At 41.8% G+C, this 21490-nt stretch overlaps 1 protein-coding gene across 4 annotated transcripts in view; it reads right to left on the bottom strand.

Annotated features, from left to right (window-relative positions):
• CSNK1A1 (casein kinase 1 alpha 1) overlaps nt 1-20247 on the bottom strand; it is a 34698-nt gene extending 14451 nt beyond the window's left edge. For 3 of the 4 annotated variants that reach the window (XM_064459016.1, XM_064459018.1, XM_064459017.1), the window contains exons 1-5: nt 19686-20247; nt 18781-18887; nt 6664-6790; nt 4807-4905; nt 2353-2436 (exon numbers count right to left, since the gene is read on the bottom strand). In XM_064459016.1, coding sequence (XP_064315086.1) covers nt 2353-2436; nt 4807-4905; nt 6664-6790; nt 18781-18887; nt 19686-19808 — 540 coding nt within the window. In that variant the 5' untranslated portion in view covers nt 19809-20247. The remainder of the gene's footprint in view (nt 1-2352; nt 2437-4806; nt 4906-6663; nt 6791-18780; nt 18888-19685) is intronic. The other variant, XM_064459019.1, reaches the window with a different exon arrangement.
• Between the last annotated feature and the right edge of the window lie 1243 nt (nt 20248-21490).

Genomic DNA, 21490 nt, shown 5'->3' with positions numbered 1-21490 from the left:
ACTGCAGAAGTAACTTGGATGGGGGAAGGAGATAATGGAAAGATGACATAAGGTTCAAGAAATTCTCAGTAAAATCCTATTCCGTATCATCTTAAAGGTGATTCCAGAACAGAAGATGCAGCTTTAAATGCAAACAAGTACTGGAGATTGATATGCAGGTATAGCTGCATCCAAGACTGAAACAAAGGCTCACTCTGGCACACTGAGGTGCTCTGAATTATAAAGTAACACTTGACATGGAAGTATTAAAGACACTGAAAGTTTCTGAATTGCATGGTAGGTATGTTTTAGAATTCTGGCTGAAGAATATTTTCTAACTATAGTAGTCTAGACAGGAAAAACAAAGCTAGAACCTTCTTAAACTACTGATGTCAGAGCAGAAAACCTTGAGTTGAAGCCTTGACATGATTTCTATGCAACCACGAAGCAAAGCAATTCTACATTTGCTGTTCTAGTGAAAGTCACCCTGAAAGCCCAGAATGCTTTGAGCGAGAGGACGTAAAACCCAGTTTTTAAACTACACTGGTCAGACCGTTAAGGAAAGCAGGGGTCTTGCCTTTTTTGCACCTGCCACAGCTACCACTAGAGGTAGTTATTTACTTAGTGAGTACAGACATGTTCTCCAGTTACCAGGAAAGTAGCTGTTTTGATACTAAACTCCTAAAACAGATAGTATAAAGCTTCTAAGTGACTACTATACTGCAAGTGCAACTTTCCTAGAAGCAAAGCCTGAGCTCAAATGCAATCTTATTTTCTGACTAAAGCTTTCTGGTCTGATGACAGCCTCTGATGTACAGTTCACAAGTTACTTCTGCAGGGACTTTGCCCATCAGTTTCATCAAAATACTACGCCTTGAGAAGGAGGGAAAAACCCAAACACTATAGGGGAATAAACCAAGCACTATAGCGTCAGAACATTTTCACTGCGCATTTATTTACAAAGTCCCAGTTCATGACTCAAAATAGTTAACACTGCAGGTGTGACTCCGATACATAATAGCTGATGTCTACCCCTTTTTAGCACAGACACTGTAAGACTACTTTCTTCAAGTGAGTTATAAAAATAAATGATGCTCTGTCTCTTCCACAGCTGCTACAAGATCTCAATATTCGACCTGAGCAAGGTAATTCTGCATTCTTTCAAGACATATGGGTAGAGCCTCTTAAAAAAGAAAAAGGGGGAATCAATTCAGCAACACAGACCTGTTTTACACTAGTCAAGTAACTGGATATTATTTTAAAGCACTGACTTCTCTGGGGAAGTTTACTCTGCTTCCCAGCTTATGCTCATTCTGTATTTCCCATTCCAGATGAGTGGAAAGCAAAGGAGTAAGTCCATCTTGCAAAGAGTTAAGCTGGAAGATACAGCCTGATTTGGATGAGCACAGAATGTACCGATGCCAGCCAGCAGGAACACGGATGTATTGCCACAGATAACCTCGTACCACCTTAATTCTGTTTGTTGCACAATCAGCAGGAACTGGAGAAGTAGGGCAAGATTTTAGCCAAGAACAACTAGAGAAGTAGATCAAAGCCTCTGCCCCAGCTGATAAAGTTTCCATAGCAGAGAACAGAGAAGCCTGCCAGCTTGTGTACAGCTAGCTGCCTGGGATTTAATACATGAAGACTATAATTGTGGAAAGCTACAGGCTGATTCTATGACCAAAATCCTGAACTATGATTCATATTCAGCAATTTCCAGCTGTCCTGCTACAAACTGGCCTATGTCTTCATTCCTCTCCAATTCATCTTCTCTTAAAGAGTCAGGAATACTATATTTAACATGACAAGATAAGATCATGCTTCCCCAAGACACAGCTCGTTGGAGTAATTTCGTTTTATAAGCACAATGGATGAAAATATAAGAGTCCTCATTACACATTTGGAAATATTTTTGACAAATACCGCAAGGGAAGGAGCCTGGGTGAAGTGATTACAGAACTACTCCACGTGCATTCAAAGACACCGCAGGAACCCCACAGGAAGGTAAGCAGACAGCCCTTCACAGAAGCCCTGCTAGTCACTACGGTGGCACATCTATCCTCCTACACATTCAGTAGATTGCCTTTGAGTTTTAAAGGCAAAAAGGAAACCTGCTTCTGCATCTGAAATCAAGCACATACATTTTGCCCTCTAATATCAAGTTTAGAAATAATTCCACAATTTAAACAAGCGCCACAGGGAAACATCTTAGTAATGTTACATGTTTGCCAAGTATGTCTGAATAATGCCAACATAAGAGGTGCTTTTGCAAGGTCTACATTCTCCAGAAAAACAAACAAAAAACCAAAACAAAACAAAAATAAAGCACATGAATTTGGGGTTGAGGTTGGAATAGGAGACAGTTCAGACCTGGTTTAATCCTGAGAAAGATGGGTCCTGAGAAGTACTAACAGTCATGCTTCTTTTCCTCTTCCCCACTGGAGATTCTAAACACTGAACAAACAATAGAGGGTGGCAGTGCATCAAACAGTATTGCTTACATTGCAACAATGGCCGGCGCAGACAGGCAACACCGAGGCGTTCAAGAAAGAACAGGGTAGCCAAATGCCATCCTTCTTCCACCAAGCACTGTAGTTTTCAAAAAACTCTGAATGTTCTTTTTTTTTCCAAGGAGAAAATTTGACAGATGTGACAAGGTAAATTTCAACTGTGAGCCACTCCAAAATTGTACTGCCTTGACCAGTGATAGCAATGGTGACATTTGGCACTATTAAAAAAGGAAATTGAAGTTTTGCTTACAAAAGCATCCCTTGGTTCCACAAACTGCCCTTCCCCCAAAAGACATTTAGGAAAAGTAAATCTTCAGTAAGGAAGAGGTAGAAGGCATTTAGTCACCTTAAAGTTTACTTTCATAAGCATGCAGGGCTTATTTCTAGCAGAGCTGAGAATTCGTCTTTTAAGGTGGGAGCAAAATTTCTCCCCATCACCAAATTAAAATTTGAAAAATTCAATTTAATTTTTTAAAAATATGACTGACAGGAAGCTACTGGAACAAGATTACCATGCTATTCTAGTCTTTGTGGCTGACTTTCTTAAAACTGTGTACAGTCATCTCAAAAAACCCCAAAACTACAGTTAGTTACAAAAAGAAACATAGTAAATATTCTATGGTAGCCAAGCGCTCCCTAGATAAAGCGCTTGGTTCCAAACTGAAGCAACCCATTCCTCATTTAGCTCATGTAAACCTATCAGTTTGCACATCAAGAATTACCTCCTAATCTCAAACCCTACAAAAGTAACAAAGCCCATGCCTATAGACAGTGTTTACTTTACCACCACATCATTGCGTGGCTCCCTAGTCTACTAAAGGGAAAAAATACAATGGTTTACAGGCAATTTTGTTTTTCATTTCGGCTGATGCAAATCTAATGTGTTCCTCCACTAAAGTAAGCACAGCGGCAATTTCTAGGCCATTAGTCCACATCAAGATGAAACAGAGTGCAGCAATGCCAACCTAGCATGACTGTGCGAAGTATAGAAAAATGGCCCAGCAACTGGAAATCAGAAACTAAAACTAGGAAAAAACCTGAAGTTTAAGTTATACTCTAAGTCATGCCAGAATATTAAGGAGCCTAACTGCTTGACACAGCAGAGAAAAATAGAGCTCTACAGAGTTAAAGTATGAAACTTGGGAACAGCAAAGTTTAACAGCAACAGGATTACATAAAGACTGCTTTTCAGCTGGACTTCCGAGCTTTTCCAACAATGGTTGGATCTAAACATTCAGTGCATTGCACCTCTTCAGACAAGAGTTGTTATCTTGTGTTAATCAAGCTTTCCCCTTCTAATGTTCATGACCCTGAAGTTGGCATTCATACAGGCAAACAAAGGTAAACATTTTAAATACTAGTAGTGCCTAAAGAGATGAGACATTCTTGGATGGCATATAGAGAAGATAAGTGGGAATCTTGCTTCCAATAAACAGCTTGATCACGTACATTTGTCCTGAAGTTAATTTCTATTAAGTAGCATGCTTAATGCATTGCCAATGCTGCCTGTCTGCCCGAGCTCGACATACAAATTGCAGGATTAAGCATATTTCACTCAAGAGAACTAAAAATAAAATTAAAAGTTTTCTTCTATATAAGGTTTTCAACAGGAAACATGCACTTCTGACTACGTTTACCCATCCAAGCAAGTGCAACAACCTCAGCCCGCTCCCCCACCCTGCCTTTTTTTTCTCCACAAAGCATATTGACAGCAATTTTTTGTTGTACAACATATTCAGGTACTCTACAATTTAACAGTTTTCTATCAACATATTCACATAATTTATTTATAAAGGCAATTGATCTATATGTTATTAGTCATATCCACAATTCTGATGGCTGAAGAATTCTCTTTACCAGTCTGTCAATGCAAGATTTAATGCCCTAGTGACTGGTAGGTCAGAAGCTCCCACATTGGCATGAATTCTTTTCATCCCAGGAAGTCAGCCCCAAAGCCAAAGATAAGATTTACTTTATATTTGAGGGGAAAAAAAATGCTATTACAACAGTCATCTCAATAATGAAACTCCATCATTGAGAAAAGTGCCTAAGTATTCTCTAGGGTTAGTTTATAGTCTTTTTGCAAGCCTAGAAATCATCTTGCAATGAAGTGCAGGTAGGTCACAGGGCAGGTCAGAGACCCACATGTGCATGCCAATGCATTTAGAAGCGGACACTAAGAAATCCAAGTTCTCACATCAAAGAGCCATCCAAAACATCATTTTAGCAATGACTTTTAGAAAGGTTGTGCAGCTTGAATCACATAACATAGCCACTCCCTTTGGATCTTTTAAACAAAGAGCGTTAGACTAACCTTATTACAGTGACGCCCAATACCCATTAGGAAGTTATCTGGTTTAATGTCTCTGTGTATAAAATTCTTTGTGTGCACATATTCAATTCTACTGATCATCTGTAAAAAACAAAGTGACAACAAAACAGGTCAGATTTCAGTCAGAACAATACAATTCACTTAAACCTTCAATGAAAGCATGAATTTTTAGTGCTACAATCCTCTGCAACCTAAGCTTATATATTTGCATAGTGAAAACCAAGTTTTTTCTTTATGCTGTTCAAATTTATCTGTCATGTATGTTAAAATTCCATAATCTTAGTCAGGAAATGGCTGATTCAATACCTCAAGCTACTTTCCCAGACATTCAAGTTCATATGTATCCCATTAAAGAGTAATTTCTTTTTCTTACTTCACACAAAGTTTTTCTATACCTACCACAAGACAATTTTAAAGCTTATTCCCTCCCCCTGTCCCAGTTATTAATTCATCTGGTTATTCATTCATCGTCAAGCACCACTATTCCAGGTAACAGTTTTCACAGAGCAAGTAACAACTTGATTGTGGCCCATACTGTCATATCTAGGCTACTGTGATCCAGGAATAACAGTCAGCAGTGACAACTCTGGCACATCCATATCTTCATATATGGTCATGCGATTTTTTGTGCATGAGATCACAACACATGCATTTATGCAGTACAGCTTTCCAGCTACTAAGACACTCTTCACACAGCCTTCAGTGAGTTGAATTGCTACATCATAACCTTGACAATCGTTCTACTGCGCTATGCCCTAAAAGCCAGTTCCATGCACTGATATCATACACCCCGTCTATGTCTCCCAGATGACTACTAACCCGTGTTTATCATCCAAAGGAATACTGTACAAGCACCATACAGATTCCCTGGAAATACTCTAATGCCCAGACTCTAGCTAACGGAGCAGGCAAATGGCTCTCTAAATCAAGCATACCACTCACTGAAGGCAGCTGAGAATAGGGACTGCTGACCTTGTCTCCATACAAATGCCATGAGCTTCCTTGGCCAGGAGCCTGGGATTCTACGAGCATCTGGCTAAGTGACAACTTGGTACTAAAACCAATTACGTAGTATTAGATGAAATTTAAACTACCATTGAAAATTCAACTTGAGAAAGCCTACTGCCTCTTTCAAGGAGCTGAAGACAGCACAATCTAGCTTCTTAATAAATACCAAGAAATAAATATGGCTGGCCATTTCAAATCATTTACTGTCATGACCAAGCTGAAAAAATAACAATTGCTACAAAAAGACTTAACAGACCTCAGTTTTAGAGGCCTTGCTTGAGTTTGAGGTAGAGTGGCACCTCCACCAACAGCTTTAAGAACTGTCTTTAAGCACCACAACAACCAAAACAGTATTTATTAGCTTGTGGTCTGCTACTAGAAATTACAGGACATTGTGAGTGCACAGGGACTTTCAATAAAAACAGACCTATAGGCTTGCATGTTGCCCACTTATCACTTCAGCTGGCCAACACACAACAGGTTTCCATTTAATCAGATCAAGCACAGCTGGAGACCACTTCAGACCTCCTCATACCACCCCCATGACTGATATGGGGAGTTAATACACCCATATCAGTCTCAATACTTTATTCAAGTTGCACTTGTTAGATCTGCAGCATCAACAAGGTGGTATCTGTGCTGCCCTCCCACTACAGGCCTACGTACACTTTGTACGCCATAGCACAGAGAAGCCACCATCACTCCGTTTCTATGTAGGTCAAGTGTTCACTTAGCTATACACAATGCTGCATAACACGTTATTTAACCCACTCAAAGAGAACCACGTTGCACAAAGTACTTTAACTTCCTCACAGTAAAATTTGTACATACCTGGTCTGCTAACATAAGTACTGTTTTCATCGTAAACCTGCGAGAACAGAAGTTGAATAGGTCTTCAAGGCTGGGACCAAGAAGATCCATAACTAGAACATTGTAGTCCTTTTCTTGACCATACCACCTGCAACAAAGAAAATTATTCAGCATTATCAGGAATCCTAAGACAGCCCAGGGCACCACTAGCCCTCTTGGCTGCAAGGGCACATTGCTGACTAATGTTCAATCTTGCAAGCTAACTAAAAACTGAGGCTAGTAGTGCCTTATTTTTCCCAGAAACAAAGTGTGAGGACAAACAGAATATACAAGTTGGCAAGTATGTACGCGCACTTTTAATTTTCCCTTGAGGAAACACTACTACATTTTAGCAGCAACCGAAAAACTAAACACCAAATTGCAATAAAAGCAGAAGCCATTATATGTCAATATGCTGAGGTGTGTACAAAGTCTGAACTGAAACTCATCTGCAGGACACCTAACACTCATCATTGTTTCCTGCATTACTTAACTTCACAGAAACATCCTAAACACTTTATAGGCTTTGTTTTCAGGTGTGACTTCTCTGCAACAGAGCAAAGTAGCTCATGCAGTTAAACTCATATACTACCTCTTTGTTCATTTATCCAAATTTAATAAACAGCAATCAAGTTCTAATGTCCTGTTCAGTAGAAGATGAGGACTCCTTACCAGGTTTTCAACATCATAAAGCAAAAAACACTTCAGTGTCATAAAAACAAAACCACAAATGTAGCAAAATATCAGTTGCAGCCAGACTGTTATGTCCACCCTTAAGTGTCTGATGTATCAATTTGGGGCAAAAACCTAAATGTTAGCAATGTTGCAAGGACAAGCAGAAGGCCTCCCATGCATATTTTTCCTTCTAATCCAAGGCTAGCATTTCCATAATAGTACTGCTTTATGTTATCTACAACTGGGGGATAGCATTTCACCACTGAAGCTGCTTGAGAAGACCTGGAGTCACACCCTTCACCTCTGCTAAACTCAGCTGTGAATTTCCATACTCTAAATGGGCAGTGAAAGACAGAACCTGAATATTCCTTCTACAGTCCTCCTGCACATTCCAAATACCCACAGTTAAGTGAGATGTGTGTGAAGAACTTTTTACAAAGCTGTGCTGAGTACCAGTACATTGCTGTAGACATTCAATACCTTATAGATCAGAAGGCTGCATATGTGATTCTGCTGTTGCAAGGTACCTAGTCCTTATGACACTTGTAAAGGACAAGTGCTAGTAGTCAATGTATACAGTACTGACCAGCTCTCTCCTAGAGGAGTCCTGAAGTTTCCAGCGACAGTGGCACAGACAAGATGTGCCAAGAACGTACCCCATAATAAGAGCATGCAGATTAAAAAAAAAAAAAAATCAAGATTCAGCTCAAACACTGTAGTAGCTAGGGCTTAAAGATCTGCATAGACATTTTGCTTCCACTTTCAGGTGATGATTCCATATGATTTAACACATAGTTGTCTGGAAAATAGTTATCACTGATAATGACAAAAAATTCCTTGGTACTCACAGGATTCCAACCTTATCCAGGGTAGTTAAGTAAAATGTTTACAAAACCACAGAGAAAAGATTCTGTATTTGGATTCGATTCAAGAACTGCCAACCTGTACCTTCTCACTGTCAGGACTCTAGCAGAAACCATGCACTTCAATGCATTGTTGTGAAGTTGACTAAAATTATATATGAGCTGTGGGTCATACTCTATTGTTTTCCAGGTCAGTCTAGACCCTTTATTCATTCTCTACATCAAGAGAAGATGCAGAAAATATGTATTTTGAAAGCAGTCCTTCAAATGACATGTCAACAAAACAGTTTTCCTCCAACATGTTAATGACCATACCAATACTGTAAGTACTATTTATCAGTTTTTGCCTTCTAAAAATTCACTATGACATACAAAAAAGCCTTACAAGTAACTCAATTAGGAAAGCATGCTAAAGGTATTATTTGAAGAAGCCTGTAATTTATGAGAAGGTTAAACTATTCACACTGCAACCTGACACTGAGCCATGAAACGCACAAATTTTGAGAAGCACACAAATTTTGAGAAGACCTGCCTAGCTAGGCCCTTTTAAGGAGTGATCAGAAGCTAGTTTCAACTGCAAGAGCAACGGAGAAGATTATTTAAAAATGCAACGCAGAGATGGAGAGTCAAAATGAGATGCTGTTGAAAAAAGTTCTTAATCAACTACAAACCAGCTTCAGTTTAAGAATTACTGACTATGCCTGTAAACCTACTTGGTTCCTATCAAAGTCACCTCTGCAACCGGCTGAGTAATGTCGACAAGGCTCTATAAACAACTCCATAGGTCACAGTTGAAAAATGAAACGTTATCATCACCTAGAGTAATGAAAACTGAACCAAATGACCTGCCCAGTTATTCTGGCATATGAAGTCTAGGTTTGTTGTGAAAAAGTCTAAAGAACAATGAGCTGAATTGAAGCATTTTGAGTACATGAAGATCTAGATAAAATATGATTTTCTTCAAGAAATGGAAGTCCAGTTCAGATGCTGAGAGTAACTGTCCATTGCCCAAGGGACTGCAGTATAAGGGAAAAGGATCAAATATCAGTCTTCAACTGAGCTAAGAAAATTTAGTTACAGCATCACAGAAAAAGTGAAGGTCATGAAAAAGATGCCTACCCTGGGAGCTACATTTTATAAAGCATTTGGTTCCTCTGTAGGGATCTCTCTGCTTAGTAAGTGCAGTAATTCAGGTTGATTGCACAACCTCTATTTGGCCTACTTCTACACATGCACAAGAAAATTTTAATCTCCTGACCATTTTGCACTGGTGGAAAGCAGTATCAGCTCTGCAAGACAAAGAAATAAGACAGGACCTCTGAACATTTTGTTTTCATATTTATCTGCCTCTAATTCCTTACAGAGACTGCCACCATCTATTCATTTCACTACTGGCAACTGAAACTCCTCCTAGGGTACTGGAGTAACTTGTACTTTATTTACTTTGCTAACACTGCAAGTAAGTCCTCATTTCTCTTGGAACATTTCCAGGGAAAAAGGGGATTAAGAATTAGGGCTATATCACGTCCATTCAAAGTACCTGCTACTACTGGCAGCTCCAAATAAAAATGTCGGAAGTCTTGGCTCTTCTTAGGAAACCTTAGTTATTATGATAATTAAAAGCTCAGCAAGTACTCCTTACTCCCATATTCACATAATCAATGTAAGATGGCATATAAGCTCACATTTTGGATAAGCAAAATAATACGGCAACAAACTGAGCACAACTCCAAAAAAAAAAGCTAGTTTCTCAAAGAAAATTCTTCAGAAGTTCTAATACGACATCAGCAATGAAACTTGGAGCGAACTACTAATACGAAGGAATGATCCATACAAAGCCCTGGGCAACTATTAGGCAACATTACCATCTCAGAACACAAGTGTCCCACATGTCTGTTAGAGCTCCATGGACTTTTTTTAAGCACTCTTGGAAGTACTCTTTCTCATACTAAAGCTAAGGAAGCAAGAGCCGCAATACATTTTAAGCATCGGCACCCACTCTTGCCTCATCTGTTTAAAGCTACTGATTGAATTACTACAGATCCATCAGAATACAGTAAATATTCTTTATGGAGCTTTCCGTCAAAACACAGTTAAAGATTGAACACAGTAACCTTAATTTGACTTCAGTGACCTGTCTGATTCGAAAGATCAAGACTCACCACGTCAGCAAGTTTCTGAATCATGCGGTTTAGCAGGCTGATATATTGTCCCAGTATACGCACACAGCTAAAATTTTGTAACATCTGGAATTTCAATATTTGAAGCTCTATGCTGAACAACTAAGTCACAAGACACAGCGGTTTGAAACTATTTAGTTTTCAAATCCCATACAGCAAAATGGGTACGATGCCAGATCACATGACATGGGAATGTTTACTTGAACTCATGTGGGTTGTTTTTTTTTTAACTCCCTTGACCAACCTTGAGCCAAGCAACTGAACTACTGATGCATAGCCCTTAGCAGTAAATGCTGTAGTCAGGCCTACCCAAACATAAAATCCTTTATTTTCAGAGCTTCATCTTTCAAAGATTGTAGGATGTATGTTCCAGTGACTGCTTATTTTGTAAATATCAATGACACAAGTGTTTGAGCAAGTGTTCCTTAATAGCTTGGGTTTTTTTAACTGAGAAAACATTTTGTTTGGTTATTACAGTATTCTCTTCACATCTAGGGTCAAATTCAGATAGGTCAGCTAGCAAAGAGAGGTGGGCAAAGGGCTAACAGAATTCAGATACAGGCCATGAAATTATAGGCCCATTTTCAGACTACTGTACCACTTACACAATTTTAGCAGATAAACAGCAGTTTCATCTATTGCATCAGCACTTGTAATTACAACAACAAGGAAACAAAACCAGCACAATTATCAAAGCCATGTCAGCTGGTCACACGATGGATAAAAGGGTTCAGAAGATTCCCATGAAAATATGTCAAATTCACATCAAGATGAACTAAATTGCTGAATAACTATTCAGCTGTTAATCACTGGTAAAGAAACCCTAAACCCCATGCATCCTGAAGCCACGAAGGTGTAGTAAAGGCATTGTCACCATTCGGATAATGGCATGCCATTTTCTCTACAGTTTCTTACATACAAAACCAGAGCACCAGCTCAGTGTCACAAGAAAGTGTTCCTACTACCAGAGTGACACAACTATTTTCCTCCAGCTAAATAAAAGCTCTCCTCAGCCAACACCTGCTTTGCCAGGTAACCTATCCTCCACTAAAGGCTTCTGTGAATTCAATCGCTGACTATTCCAGTGGAGGCTGTGGCAACCTGAAATTACAAACAGAACTGCAGAAGGTCACGCTTTTGTGAGACAAAAGAGCATCTTGTGGTGCCTCACTGCAAGGAAGTACAATGCTTCTGTGACAAGGCTTGAATAATTAAATTCAAACCTTTATACTTCCAGTCTTTTATGTGACTTTACAGTCACATAAAAGAAGGCCAATTTGGACTCCTTTGACATTATATAAACTTTTGCCATGTTCATAATTCATAATATGTGACCCTGTGATCACTGTGTAGTCCTATGCAATTAGTTTCCCAGCACTTGGGCTTTCAAACACCAAGTGGAAGAGTTCACATGACAAAAATGGAGATTGTCAGAAGAACTAAGGTGGATTTAAAAAGCTGTTAGAACAAAAAGCACAGGGTGAACAAGCAAGCTGGAAAAAACTAACTACTAGAATTACCTGAGATCACCTTATTAGTAAGTTTGACAAGTCAGCAGGCACATGGTCAGGTTGAATATGCAAGACTGGAAGGCCTCATGAACACAAAGGATTCCAACATCCTACAGAAAACCAAATGACACTGAACTGATGAACACTCTGGAACTGTATTCCATTTCTGCAAGCACTAAGTCATTTATACAAAAGTCTCTGAACTAGGCATTAGTCAGGTGATGTGACTAAAGAGAAAACACAGACCTCCCTACAATCATACAGCTCTAACATCAGGCATCACTGAAAAATAACAAGTAATTCTAACCAGAAAACGTATAGGTATTCTACAAAGGAACTGTGAAGCAATCTGTACTGATAATTAAGGCACTGACATGCAAGCCCTGAGAGCCATATTCAGGAAAAGAAATCCAAATCAGAACAGGGACAGAAAAGAGACTTCCAGAAAGATGGGATGGTGGTGACCTCTGTAATCATGTATTCAAACAGCCCAGCAAGGCAGCTAGAGTTATGCAACTCTTCTTCATACATACAGGCAGACTGTAATAGGGAGAAGGTTATTAACAAAATAAGAAATAAACAGGCCCTAACTGCCTATGGGTACAAGCATTTACCTTGTACACAGAAGCTTGCTCTCTCTGTCCAACAACAGAATCATGAGCACTGTCATGCTAACCTAGAAGGTTTTAACATTGTACCTGACTGATTCACAGACAGAATAGCATGCCATCCAAAACAGGTGCTGGATTTGGACCAAAGTGGTGCCTTCTGGTCCTAGGCTTCTCAGAACAGACATCTCCTGACAAATAATGATGTTTCAGACAAATTGGGAAGTATATTCTGCCTGTAAAAATATACTAATTTGAGTCTTAGCAGATACTGAAGCAACACATGTAAGATTCATGTCTGAACTGACACATTTTATATTTCTAGTTTATCTTCCCCAAAGCTGGAAAAGCATTTAACTGTTAGCCAGCTAGGAGTAATATACATGAACCTAATATAATATGGCATGACTGCAATACTGAAGTGGAATATTTAGCAGATGTCATCTAACATAGTTGCCATGGTGAGTACAAATTAGGCCACCCAAGTACTAAATAAAGAAACAGCAATGAACAGCCTACACTATGAAGTTAGACTCTATAAATAAAATTTGGTATCATTTTTTATACAGTTATGAGATAAACATGAATACATGAAATATGCCAGTGCAACTCATCTCTTAAGCTATCAGGTAATTTCATCTGCCTAGTGTTCATTGCATACATACTTCCAAGTAGCTGACTTGCTGTTTTGCTAGCTGTTTAATGAGGTACATTAACACCAGGGAGGAAGCAAGGAGACCTCAAGTCAAGTTTCTTCCATGAAAGTCAGAAGGCTCGGTTCATTTGAGAAGGTAAACCATTAATCTGCTGTAGGTACAGGAAATATCTGAGGAGAAGTGTGTTTTGTTAGTACCTCTGCTGATCACCTGTTCCAAACAAGAGTAACACTGAACTGGAAGGGCATACTTTTGCAGCTGTTTCTGCAAAGGCTGAGCTAAGGCAAAAAGGAAGAAAAGGGAAAACCCACAAAATAAAAAAGGACAGCTTCATTCGTTTTCAAAGCGTGGTCTCTCTTGGATGCCTCTAAGGAGTCCACAAAGACCAGTTAGAACAGAAGTTTAGATTGTTGTAAAACATAAAATAGATTTTGTTTAAAGACATTAATTATCTCAGTAGAAGAATTTTAGGTATTAATTTAAAAGACTAGTTTTCTATTTTACTTGGAGCTACCAGAACATGAGGCTTCCTCTTATCTGCTAGAGTGCTTCTGCCCTTCAGTATGCAGCCTTAAGTAATAACAGAAGGTTAATTAATAGAAGGCTCTATTGCTAGGACCTTCTTCCTCATTACTTGCAGACCTAGATGAAAGCATCGGTCTTACCAATGAAAAGACAACAGAAAACTTGCGACTTTATCTGACTACTAGTTTTGGCTTTGGTATAGTCTGTTTTGGTGGTTTTTTTTGTTGGGTGTGGTTTTTTTTGTCAGGGGAAGTATTGGGGGTTGATTTTTGTTTGTGGGTTTGGGTATTTTTCCAGTGGTGATTTTGGTTGGGGGGGTGGGGTGGGGGTGTGTGGGGTGGTGTGTGTGTTTCTGGTTTGGTTTTTTTTATGCTGCAAGAAGTTATTGGAAAAACAGTTTAAAATGGAGGTGTTTGAGAGGTTTATTTACAGATTTTAAAACAGTGCTTAAAACGATCAAAATTTGAAGTGCTCGAGGAAAAAAATCCATTGTGAGAACAACCCTGAGATTAGCAAACTTGACCATATTTCCATTACATCTATTACTGAAGATGAATACAGGCAGAATCTGGTTTTAATAGAGTATCCAACAACATGGCAGCAAACAACCAGAACAGAAATTTTATATGCTTTTATAGATTATTTTTTTTTGCCAGAAACTTTACAACATGCTTCACTATTTAGAAGATTGCATAGTGATACATGGGTGGCAATACTGAATTTCTCAACATCAAAATATTTTGCAAGAACTTCCTGCATTGAAAAACTCAGAAATTTAAGGATTTACTTGTTCAGTTTGCAAGACAGCGTCGCAACAAAAATCGCTAAGTCAGTAGCTTTTGGTTTTTAAACTAACAAATGACTAATCTTAAATATCACCTTGATTAGCCTCAAGTGCTGTACAGTATCTCTTTGGTTTTGCCCACACAAGAACACATGCAGTATCTGTTTCACATTCACTAGGCTCTCTTCCTGTTCTTAAGCACAACACATCTAACAGATCAGCAATAGCGACAGCTAGTTCCAGCATAGCTGTTTTCCGTTTGAAACCGATGATAATGAAGACAAGTTATCCTGCGATATTGACAAGGGAAAAATCTTAAGCCCACTTTCCTTTCAGAAGTACATCTGAAAGAGTACCTAAAGGTGATCTTCTGAAGGATACGAACAACCATTTATAAACACCATAAATAGCAAAAATCAAGAGTGGCTGCCACAGAGAATTCGAACAATTGCTTTTGTCAAAAGTGTTTTAACAGTTACACTATGACCAAACAACATACAGAATCACCACACACACTCTGCTGCATTCCTCCAAGCCAGAACCAGGAAGTTGGGAATAAAGGTAGATAGTCCAAACTAATAGGATCAGTGCCCAGTTAACAAGATTACAGCAAAAAATGCTCTGCCACTGAAAAGGAGAGGAAAAAAGAAAAAGACAGCTGATGGTGAGAACAATGAGAATAAGCCCAGCAGAATACTACAGACTTTGCATTGTGTCCTAAAAAGCAGATCAGATTGTTAGAATGTTAAGCTTGGTTCAAGAGCCTTTTGTGGCAAAATGAAGGTAATAATTAACCAAGATTTCTTCATCAAGAACAAACATCAGCTTAAAAAATCCATAGTGCATTTATAAGGTTTTGTGACACTCCGGAGGCAAGTTCAGCAGCTTTGCTACTCTTTCAGGAAACAACAATAAGTCAGAGATTTGCAAGCCTAAAAGGGTTTAGAATATTCAGACAATAAACAGATTTCAATCTCAATTTTTGCTATTTTATGTGTAAACATGCTGTGTTACAGTGGGAGTACCAAGGCCCCTTGTTCACCCTCCACAACAAATGAAGGGTCAGTTGACCCCACAGAAGCAATATTAAAAAACTTTTAACTCCAAAACTGAGATTTTGCTTATTAGCTTTCTTGCAATCAGCCAGAAATGCCATCAAATCAACCTTAAAGGCTCTTTAAAAAACCCCTGCTTGCTTCTAAATAATTCCAGATATGCTATCTTATTACTAAATTTGCAATCACACCTAAAGGGTGGGATTCAGTTTTAAGAGCAGGTTCCCAAAATGAATGAGCAATCCATACCTCACCTATTATTTCAGCTTTGTGAGTCAAAGAACCACAGCAGACCACTTTAATAAGGCAAAGCCACATAATGCAACTTCTACTAAGTTGATCTTGGCCACTGCATTACTTAAGTAGGCAAAAAACAGAGAACAAGCCCCTCATACTTAAATGAGGAATGCAAGATTACATGCCTGTTAACCAGATGTGTAGCACTGAGATAAAAATGCTGCTGAGCCCAGCTTACACAGTGTGGCCATGGGAAAACCTCAGAATGATTCCTTCATTTTCTATCAAATGCTCTGTTTGTGCTGTTGTTTAAAGGTGTCACATTACAGAAATTAACAAATGTATTGAAAGATTTTTTTCAACTGATTCATCCTTCTAAATATACCAAGCCGAGAACAGATTATTCCAACTTGACAGCATACTATTATAAAACAATGGCAGAATGTGTATTATCAATTACAGATGCAAAGTGACCTAAGTACGAAGTCATACATTCTCCCAGCTTAGCTGCTGCTAAAAACCCACGTCAGAAAATCCTGACTTGTCTGAAACAATATGCACAGTAATTTCACTTTGGTCTTGTAATCACCTATTCAAAGATGTATCCTTATTAAGCACCTCAGTGACACACCTCATTCCGTAGGCCAAGTCCTCCCCTTAGATTCAGGAGTACCATGGACTACTTCTACTAAACACATCACATTTTAATGGTTGTCTCAAGAACTGTGCTGGATACCCTGCTCAGCTTCCACTTAAAGAGGATAAACATAAAAATACTATTTTAAGATTTCTCCAAGCATTACCAGGTGTCATACAGCAAGAAGAAAACCAGTAACAAAAACCTAGTCAAAGAACCTGTCAAGCAGCATCTGGTACAAATAGATTTCAAATTAATGCTGCTTCTGAAGAAAAAAAAGTTATTTCCAAAAATTTTCTAAAAGACACTTTTCTGGCAAAATACTACAAAGATTAATGCTGTGAGAACCTGAAAGTGAAAAACTTTAAGACTCAGTGACATTATCAAAGAGATCACACACTTTAACACTATGAATAAATTTCAGTTATTTTGAGTATTGCCGCAGTTGCCCATTCTTATTCAGATTCTTGTAACCTGGTATTATTGGGGGGGGGGGGGGGGGGGGGGGGGGGGAAGGAAGGAAGTGTGTGTTAAGGAAAGGCTGTAATTCACCTGCGTTGGTGAGGCTTCTAAACCACAGTCACTCGTTATGCAGAAAACAAAGTCAGATACAAGAACATCAAATACAGAGGAAAGAACTTAAAGATGACTGGTTTAACTGAAGCAAGTTTCTCAACGTGCAAGATTACTGCCAGTATTTCAGCTTTAAATAAAACACTCATACTGCATTTTGACCAAATCCAGGAACTTACACAGTAATTCTTTTCTGTTACACAGAAAAATTGAAGAATTGGCAACCTAGGCCTCATTATAACACCAGCCATTCATTTACTTTTTCAAAAAAATAGTTTAAGAATGCCTGCTTTTCCAGTTTCGTGACGAAACACCTGATACTCCTTGCTTTGGCTGTTTACGCAGTTATCCTTGTTTTAGCATGTAACTATTCTGTGATAGCTTTCCAAAATACAATTCCTGTTCTTTCAGTTGTGAAATAAAGGCACCCATTTGAAGAAGGAACCTGTAGTCTAAAATCAAGACTAAATCTGTTTTCACATAAACAGCTCTGTTTAAGGTGCAAGTATCCTACTCAATTCAGGTATGTTTACACTGTTCCTGCAAAAGACTACTGAACAAGGACAGATGGCCAAGGCAACACTGTCTCCTCCACTATATAGCTCCAGCTTACATTCAGGACTACAGCCAGTTGTGTTTGGCGTGAGGAGCGTAGCTATTAACCTCAGAAATACAGACTTGTCTTAGGGTTTGTTAAAATAAATACATGATTTAGAACATGTCATCATTATAACCTTAAAATAGACCCTACAGGCCACTGTGATACAGGTGCACATACAACAAAGTCACAGAAGGGTTAAATGCGATCTACAGTTTGAACTAAATCGATTAGTTTGATTTAAAACAAAATCGTTTCTGCAGCTCAAGGAACAAAATTCCTTTATGCCACAGTGCAAACTTAAGAAATACTAACTTCAAAAACAAATATTAAGGAAGTTTAAAAAAAAGAACAACTTCTTTATACAAAGTCTTCCTGGAGAAAACTGAAGTTTCATTTAATCTGTTCTGATGCACAGATGCAGTAGTTGGGAACTAATCCAGTATGACAACTCAATAATCTCAAGAGAAATAACTCCTCCTAGAGCCTGCTGCACCAGTGATTTTCTTCCAGATCAGAAGATTATTAAACACTATTGAAAGTTTCAGACAGAATATGAAGCAAGGAAGCCACATAACGAGCAATTAGGACGGATTAATCTTGGCACTTGAACTGTACGGAAATCCCAGTGACACATCTGTTGCGGGTAACAGAAAGGGGCTGCCATTTCATTCCTGGTTGAGGTTCTCCGCAGTCTCAAACCTTGCAGCACCTAACTATGAAAGGTAAAGATACATGCCTAAGCATGTCCCTTGTCCCAACACAAGAAGGGGGAGGGTTAATCACGTCCATCCGCCATTTTCTGAGCGGAGGAGGAAGACATGTTGGAACAAAAAAAAAGGCAACAAAAGAAAGCAGCCATTTCCAGTACTGGGTCCAAACTCTCAACCTCGTCAACACTGGCTCTCACCGAAACAGACTCACACTTTGTTCTAATCACGACACGAATTTCTCACAGCTCAGGAACTGCTGTGAGACCACTTTCAAAGCACAGTACGTACGGGCAAGAAAAAACAGCGGGCGGGTGGGGAATATACCCAACTAGTTGTAGAGCTGGGAATGCAGCATTTCCACCCCCCTCCCCGCCCTGCCAACAACCCAATCGTATCCAGATAAATCCCTTTTTAATGGTTGTGTCCTGCCTCACACCAACATTAAAGAAAATCCACTGCAATGGCATACACAAGTGATTCCTACCGTATATGTGGAATGCCAACTCCTCCCTGCAGAATCTTGTATAGTTTGCTTTCATACAACAGCTGGGGATGCCTAGCCTTCTGAGACTCCAACTTCACAGCAACTTCCTACAGTGAGAGGGAACAAGGAGTCAGAGCAGAGCGTCCACCACACACAGCCTCGCCACTGAGGTTTAAGGGCACAGCACTTCAATATCCCCCACACGGCCCTGCTCTGCTGCAAATGATGAGGTACAATTACTATTTTTTTAAGCTCTCGGTCCTCAACATCCTGCATTTTGCTGCGTCTTCAAATAAAATCCATATCGTGATGATTTGTACATAAATATCCATCCCAGGTCATGAAATTGAACTAGAGATGTAAAGTCTTCAGATCCATGTAAGTGAGGAAGAACATACGTGGGTGTTTCTTCTTTACAGCTCAGAGCCATGAGGGGGTGGAAGAAGAAAAAAAAAAGGGAAAAAAGAGCTGAAGAAACGGGATCTTCTTTGTTTCTATTACTGTTGATGAAAATGAGATAAAGTGTTCCCCAGGTGAGAGAGAGAGGGGGACGGATGAGTGGCAGGAGAGGGACGACTGTGGTCACTCGTAAGGGACAAAGTGTGTTTCCCCATGACGGTTGTTTCCTCTCCCCGCCGCGGGCGGCCAGGCTGTGCCGCCGCCGGGCCGGGGTCCCGGCCGCGGTGCTCGGAGGGGCAGCGCCACCCCTCCGGCGGCCCAGGCCAGCCGCAACCCCGGAGTGCGCACCTTCGCCCCCCCAGCCCCAGAGAGGGCGACTCGGGCGGGACACCGGGGGCAAACCCGGGCTTCGGGGCGGCCTCGGCAGGGTCACGGCCATCCCCCGGACCCCCCCTCCCCAGGCGCGGAGGGGCCCGCGGCGGTGAGGCAGTACGAGCCGCCCTTACCTCCCCGTTGGTGATGTTGATCGCCAAATAGATGTCCCCGAAGGAGCCTGACCCGATCTTCCGCACCAGCTTGTATTTGCCTCCGACAATGAATTCGGCCTTGGAGCCGCTACTGCTCGCCATGGCGAGGGGTGGCTAAAGGGCCCTCCCGGCGCTGGGAGCCTCGCCGGCGAAGAGGGCGCTACCGCCGCCCCGGAGTGGGGGAGAGGGGTAGGGGAGGGAGAGGAGAGGAAGGCGGGGGACAGAAGGAGGAAGGCGGGTCCCCGCCGCTCGGCTTCGGCCGGGCCCCCCCCGGCGGGCGCCCCCTCCGTGGCTCGGTCCCGCTCCCCGGACAGGCGGCGCTCGGCGCCCTCCAGAAAAACGCGGGGCGGCCTCCGAGAAGCTTCGAGGACAGGAGAGGGGAGCAAAGGAAACGCAAGGCCGGCTGGCTCCGCCGGGTCCCGGCCGCCGCCGGGCCCTCACTCGGCCGCCACCGCCGCCATCTTGTCGCCCGGCGCTAGAGCCGCGGACACAAAATGCCCCCACCCGCAGCCGCCGCTTCTTCACCGCGCGGGGCGCGCTGGGAGCGGGGCGGGGCCGGGCGCCGGGCCCCTCCTGCTAGCACTGCGCCTGCGCGGAGGGCTGCGCCGCCGGCGAGAGGTGGCGCCCTGTGCCCTCTGCGCAGGCGCGCGCACCGCCCGCCCTCCAAGCCAATGATCGGCGTCACTCTTCACCCGCCCCCTGACCCAGCGACGCCTCGCGTGGTGCCTGCGCGCATGCGTACCGCTCGAAGCCGAGCCCGGGCGGAAGAGGAAGGCGAGACGCCTACGAGCATTCACCCGCTTCTTAAAGGGGCAGACGTCCCACGCCGCTGTCTCGTGGGCCTTGGCTGGGCTTACACCGAGCGCTGCTTCGCTCGGGGCTGGGAGCGGTGCTTCGAGGCGGCGAAGCCTTTGCTGAGCGTCCAGGTGTCCGCTCTGCTCGGCAGACCCTGTACCCCTTGAGTGGTGGGGAGCCTGTCACTAGCCCTTCTCTTGCTGGTGGCACAGCAGCCCTTGGGGCTGGGGAGCAGGTGGCATGGCTGGACCAGAGCCACGGCCATGATGCATGCCTCACACCTCTCTTGCGTGGGGCTGTGGTTGGGCTGCTGGCACTGCTTTGAGGTTCTTAGCAGATCCCAAACCCTGGCCTGCGTGCACACTGTTGGCCTAGTTTTGTATATAAATGAATTCACAATAACCTGTCTCTCATGCTCCCTGTGGTACCCACAGCATGTCAGGTTATGGGGCAGAGCTGAGGGACCGGTGCTGCTTTACCCGCTCCTGTGCTCACACATCATCTGCTCCATCACCCTTCCCTGCCGGGCCTGGCATGTCTGATTGATCCCTGCAACCCTCAGCCTCAGCCCTCTGGGACTGCAGCACAGTACAGATCTGTGTGTGTTCCTGCTGGGCATTTCTCAGTCCAGGTGAGGATTTAGGAGGAGCCTGAGGAAGCTGTGGGCCCCTCACAAGGACCACACTTTGGGCAGAGCCACCCATCGTGGCCACATCTCTTGGCCCTTGCCTTCACGTGGCCATTACACTCAGCTCTTCTTCCCCAGCTTGCTTTGACCCACCAGCAGCTTGTGCCCTGGGAACTGTTTCTTGCTGCCTGTCAAAAGTGAGAACTCCTCCATTCCCCCCTTGCTTGGTACTTTAAGTTTTTCCTATGCAGGAACACAAAACTGTGAATTCCCGGTGACTCATCATCACTCTCTGTCAGAGCGGCGTCTTCTGCTGTGCAAGCATACATTTGGGAAATGATTCAGTCTGCAGGAGAAAGAA

This window comes from Phalacrocorax carbo, chromosome 8, assembly GCF_963921805.1.
Source record: "Phalacrocorax carbo chromosome 8, bPhaCar2.1, whole genome shotgun sequence".
Classification (NCBI taxonomy): Eukaryota; Metazoa; Chordata; class Aves; order Suliformes; family Phalacrocoracidae; genus Phalacrocorax; species Phalacrocorax carbo.
This window is presented reverse-complemented; position numbering and strand designations above follow the sequence as displayed.